Source organism: Cyprinodon variegatus, unplaced genomic scaffold (genome assembly GCF_000732505.1).
Source record: "Cyprinodon variegatus isolate N-32 unplaced genomic scaffold, C_variegatus-1.0 Scaffold81, whole genome shotgun sequence".
Lineage (NCBI taxonomy): Eukaryota > Metazoa > Chordata > Actinopteri > Cyprinodontiformes > Cyprinodontidae > Cyprinodon > Cyprinodon variegatus.
The window spans coordinates 324,606-330,295 of record NW_015150534.1 but is presented as its reverse complement, the minus strand read 5'-3'; the positions used below and the strand labels follow the sequence as shown (position 1 = coordinate 330,295).

At 43.0% G+C, this 5,690-nt stretch overlaps 1 protein-coding gene across 6 annotated transcripts in view; it reads right to left on the bottom strand.

The window, feature by feature from the left end:
* plekhg5 (pleckstrin homology and RhoGEF domain containing G5) overlaps positions 1-5,690 on the bottom strand; it is a 152,718-nt gene that overhangs the window by 2,733 nt on the left and 144,295 nt on the right. For 4 of the 6 annotated variants that reach the window (XM_015373145.1, XM_015373143.1, XM_015373147.1 and 1 more), the window contains 8 exons: positions 5,125-5,235; positions 4,873-5,022; positions 4,658-4,795; positions 4,442-4,561; positions 4,221-4,353; positions 3,950-4,065; positions 3,706-3,854; positions 160-1,149 (listed from right to left, as the gene is read on the bottom strand). In XM_015373145.1, coding sequence (XP_015228631.1) covers positions 160-1,149; positions 3,706-3,854; positions 3,950-4,065; positions 4,221-4,353; positions 4,442-4,561; positions 4,658-4,795; positions 4,873-5,022; positions 5,125-5,235 — 1,907 coding nt within the window. Of the gene's footprint in view, positions 1-155; positions 1,150-3,705; positions 3,855-3,949; positions 4,066-4,220; positions 4,354-4,441; positions 4,562-4,657; positions 4,796-4,872; positions 5,023-5,124; positions 5,236-5,690 lie in introns of those variants that run through there. The other 2 variants (XM_015373146.1, XM_015373144.1) reach the window with 1 other exon arrangement.

The following is a 5,690-nucleotide window of genomic DNA, read 5'->3' as shown; positions in this document are numbered from 1 at the left end:
GAACCGAAACGTGGATTTTGTGAACCGTTCCACCCCTAATGGACGGATGGACGAATGGATTATTTCCTTTGTGAATTTTTTTAATTGAATAACAAATGTTTAAATGACTTTGGACTAAATTGCCTCTCAGTAGAGGCCAGGCTGATATTTCAGACTTACGATGCCGTCAGCGTGGAGTTCAGAACCAGAGTGGTGCGTATCCTGTACAGCTGAGCCAGAGTCAGCTTCTTGTGCTGCTGGGCTGGTGTTTTCCTCTTTTTGTTTTTCGGTGAATTACTATCTCCCTCCGTCTTACATTTCCTATCCGAGACGCTAGATGGCGCCGTCTCCCCATCCTGCTCATCCAGCCCGGCGGAGATCCTGCGACTGTTCATGGCTTCGGCGCGGCTCAGGCTGGCCTTCAGCTTGTCGGCGGGCATGCTCACGCTCAAGCAGTCCTCCGATCGGTTGAGGCTGTTCTGCCGCAGCTCCGACAGACTCCGACTGTGAGCCAGAGAGGACGGGTCCGTGTCCTCACAGTCCAGGTCCTGGGACTGGGACTGGGAGCTGAGAGAGTGTGCGTGGGAGATGACGTCTTCGCCGTGGACCCGCTGGAGGAGGTTGTCTTCAGAGCGGGACAAGGTTAAGGAGGAGAGCCTCTGCATGCATTTGATCCTGGACTGGACAGGAGGACGTCTGCGAGGTTTGGACGACGGCACCACAGACAGCTGGGACCCCACAGACTCATTCTCTTCTTCTTCCTCCTCATCCTCCTCCTCCTCCTCTTCCTCAATCTCCTGCTCACCCAACTCAGCCTCCTGTTCTCCCACTTCCTCCGTCTCTTCCTCTCCACTCTGGACGGGCTGTTGCTGCAGCTCTCGGAGGAGGGATTCAGGTGAGAGGGTACCATAAGCGCTGTCCATGGAGAGGGACCGGTACAGAGGGTCCAGCTCCTCGCTCTCCTCCTGAATCTGTCCGATGTAAACGCCGGGATGCACCCTGTAGACGGGCTGCTGAGGCCCGGGGCCGTCCGACAGATGAGCCGCGTCCGACTCAGAGTCTTTTCCAGAGGACTCCTCCTCGTTTGCGCTGGAAGCGGGACGCTGCAGGAGGTCAGCCGGCTCGTCAACGTCCATCACAGACAGGGTCTCAGTCGAGCCGTCTGATTGGCTGAAACGACAGGAGTTTCAATCTTTAATGAATGCAGGCATCAAAGGAAAAAAAATAGAAAAAGAAAAACAAGAACCAAGATTTTTTCCTACTAAATCAGTTAAGTTTAAAAAAATGACATTGCTTTTGAAAAACTAGCTTTTAAATCAATCTGCCACTCTGGGAGGAGACCTTAAAGGAATAGTACACCCAAAACATGATTAGCCTTCATTTTCTACTCACCCCCATGCTGAACAACACTCTGGAGTACTTTTTTGATATCTCAAATGCATCTGGAGATCTGGGAGGCTTCTTGCTGTCTGCTGACATTCAAATAATGGAGGTCTATGGCGCCCGAGGCAGAAAGGTCCATAAAAGTCCACAAAAAACGTGTCAATATTCCTCCATACTGCTCGTCCAATGTATTCCAAGTGTCCTGAGTGGGTAGCGTCCAGAATTTACTCGAAACAAAGTCATTTAGAATGTTTTTAGAGCATAAACAGTAGTGTATAGGATTTCCTAAAAGCGCGTTCACGAAATCCTATACGCTACTGTTTATGCTCTAAAAACATTCTAAATGACTTCGTTTCGAGTAAATTATGGACGCTACCCACTCAGGACACTTGGAATACATTGGACGAGCAGTATGGAGGAATATTGACACGTTTTTTGTGGACTTTTATGGACCTTTCTGTCTCGGGCGCCATAGACCTCCATTATTTGAATGTCAGCAGACAGCAAGAAGCCTCCCAGATCTCCAGATGCATTTGAGATATCAAAAAAGTACTCCAGAGTGTTGTTCAGCATGGGGGTGAGTAGAAAATGAAGGCTAATCATGTTTTGGGTGTACTATTCCTTTAAATGAAATTCAAGCTGTGAACAATGTTTTACAGAAAAACATTCAAATATAACTAAAATGTTTGCAACTGGTGATTAATCGGCCGACCAATCGACCGGCATCTATTGTTGTTTAGCCAACTTCAGCAACAGTCTGATAAAACCATTAAAGCTCTAAACTTTCACTTCTTTTTAAGAGCAGTTATTGGAGAAGTTTCCATTTTTTCACGCTCAACTCTTTAAAGATGGGCAGCCATTGCAGCCCTACCAAGCATGCAGCGACTATGTATCCCTTCAGACGTTTGATATGCATTTTGTCTAAAAATGAGCATTTTGAGCTAAAATTTAGCATTTTTAGCAGTTTATAACAAAAGGAAATTTTGTTTAAAACAGCTCTTGACAATTGCATTTTTTAAAGTGCAACCTTTAAAACATTAACAAATACATAAAAGAATAGTAATATAAACATATCACTGTATATTTACAGTTCTAACATTATTATTATAATTTTTTTCATTAATATTAATAGGATTGAAGGCTGGGAAACGCTACAGATGATGGATCAGATGCTGAGATGCATCTCATTCCCTCTTTATTAGATTTTATGTTTAAATGTTGATTAAGTTTCATTTTCTAAATAATTTTTAATGCCATTTAAATACTCTAATAAATCTCTAATAGTTATTATGTAGAATTTCTGTTTAGTTCAAATTGCAATATCAGTCTTAAAATTTTGAAATCGCAGTAAATCTGTACCAGGATAGTATTTTTTTATGTTCTGTTTACTAATACAGTGAGAAAAAGAGGAAAATTAACTTTTTATTGGTTTCTTTAAAAATAAAAAGAGTTTTTCTTTTGTTATTTTTTATCATTTAAAGCAAAAATATTAATTTTACTTTTGTAATTAAGTACAATATAAAACCCATATTTTATTTTACTCAAGTATTCCTATAATTATTTTTTAGTAAAGAAGAATATTAGTAAGATAAAGATTCTTGAAGCTCTGAGGCTTTGATCCAATTATTGACCTCATGGGCAGCATGGTGTAATTGTTCAATGGCGCCATCTAGTGGACAATAAATATAAAAGCTGTGACAACAATGATATGTTTTTTTTTTTTCGTTTTGTTTTGCTCATCTAAATCTTTAAACTAAATAAACTACTATATTTGATGCTAAGATTTTTTTATTATGGTCTCAGTTTGGTTTTGATACATGATGAAATACCTGGAAACAGATGGAGCGAATGGTTGTAATTTGACTGTGCTTATGTTAAAAGGGACAGATGTTTATTGATTTTTATTTAAAAATTTTTATATTTTGTATTTTATTTTTATATTTTTATTTTATTTTTTTATATTTTAACTTCTTTTACTGTATTGTGCTTCTTTTTAAAGGAGAGGAATCAAAATACTAGAGAATGTGATGACAGGATCAGCAGCGTTTTGCTGTGCGTTTAAAAACAGCCAAGAGGCGAAACAGATCGTGAATCAGTGACGGGGTTCGGCCGCCTATCGAGGCCTCGAACGCCATCGACATAATCCTAAAAATGCTTAACTAAACATCACACACCTCACTACTTTTGACACCTCCGATTTATATTCTAGTAGAGTAAACGCTGCAAGTCAGATTAAAGAGGCTGGTTTGCCTAAAAAGAGGAAATTTGGTGCAAAAAGAAAAGAAAATATAACGACCTAAATTAACTGAAGTTTAAGGGTTTATCTTTTTTTTATTACAGTACCTGGAGTTCTGCTCATCTTTGTGCCGAAGGATCGGGGAGCTTGTCGTAGAGTTGCTGCTCTCATCTTCCTCCTCATCCTCGGCTGTGCATTTCTTCTGACTGTCTTGCTGCCGGAGGTCTTCCTCACTGCGGAGCCTCTGCAGCTGGTTCTAAAAGACAAAAAAATATATATACAGACATTTAAAAACAAAGCAAATAAAATCACAGCATCATCTGAATCACAACAGAATCATTTTTTGCCAACCTGGACGTTGCAGACTGCATCGATCCAGCTCCGCCCCTGGGTGGCGCTGTTGGCTTGGAAGGTGTAGGCTGCCACTGCACTCTTGAACTCATTGAGGTAGATGAGGATAAAAGAACCTAACATAAAACAAATCAGAAACAGGTTATTTTTGTTCTTTAAGCATCTTATGCTTAACTTCATTGATGTTCTTCGTCGTCGAGGATTTCCTGCTTTTCTTTGGGTCAAAAATGTAGATAAATCAAGACAAAATAATCCCCAGCAGAGAACTCACCGGGATCTTTGAGCTCCTTACAGATGACCTTGTCGATGAGGAGAGGTTGCCTGATAATTTTAACCTTTTCCACTCGTTTCACCGGTTTGGTAATGAGCAGCAGGTCGGTGAACAGGAAGCAGTAGACCTCCATCTGCAGGACAGGAGTCAGAAACCAGCTGTGACTTCAAAGAAGGGAAGACGTGGTGCGTTTACAAGCAGGCCGTGTGACTCAGCCTTACCCTGCTGTCCTTGCCCTCTTTCATCCTCAGAGCTCCCTCCAGGTGCAGCTGTCTTGTCTCCTCTGGTGACGTCCCTCTCATGGGAGACATTAGGTCCAAGTGGTTGTACTCTTTCAGGATCTGATAAAAAGAACACAAAAAACAAACAAATAAAGAAAGAGTTGACATGAAGTCTGAGGAGTGAAAGCAGTGCAGCTCCAAAGGTGAGCTTCTTACCTTTTCCACTTCTTCACTGCTGCCCTCCACAGCCTCGTAGGAGTCTATCCGGGCAGAGATGGTGGCCAGCTTCTGCTCCTCCTGACGCTGCCGCATCTTGGAGTCCACGCTGTTGATGAAGCGCTCCACCGTGACCAACTGAAACAAAAAACACCCCCCCGTTAGGAGCCGAACGGATCGCCGCGGGAAAAACGACGGCCGCCTGGGATCCTCACCATGCTGTTCACGGCGTCTCGGGCCGGCTGCTCGTCCGTCTTCTTCAGTATGCTCTTCAGCAGGAGCGGGTATTTGGTCAGTCTCTGATGAGGCTTCGCCAACATGTCCGCCAGCTTCAGACGGTTACACTGCTTATGGGTCTCTGCCCACTAAACAGAAAAAACAAGCGAACAATGAGATGGAAAATCAAGCCAGAATCTAAAAAAAAAAATAAAAATGGAAGAGGAAGACGGGCGTGTCGGGTCACTAACCGTGACATACGTCCTGAAGAGGTCGTTGTCCCTGAGAATTGTGCGCATGTACTCCATGCAGGCCTCCTCCTCCATGCAGTAACGGACGTACGGCTTGAACCTCGACTCAAACTGAGAATGAAGACAGAAAACGGAGATATTATTACAGCAGCGAGGGGGGGGGGTGTATCAGAAACAATGGTTATTTTAGCTCTACTGGAGTCACTGAACAGATAATCACTCATAACAAAATCCTTATTCACAAATGATTCAACATTAGAGTGGTTTTAGCGCTACACTAGCAGCCCTTCCAGCATAATCCCCTCCTACTTCCAGCCACTGGCCTTCTCCTGGGCGTGCATATTTTTTTACTCTGACTCCACCCTTTCACTGAATTACAGGGTCTGACCAGGAGATGACGCTTCTCTTTAGATCTTAATGTAAGATGTAATGTAAGGAATTGTAGGGGACCAGCCAGTAGCCTCGTGAGACCATCCTGATCTCGCGAGCTTTCAAGGTTTCACTCGCAGATCAGTCTGGAGACTCTCCGTTAAAGAAAATTTGGAGCCGTTCACCAAACGAACGTC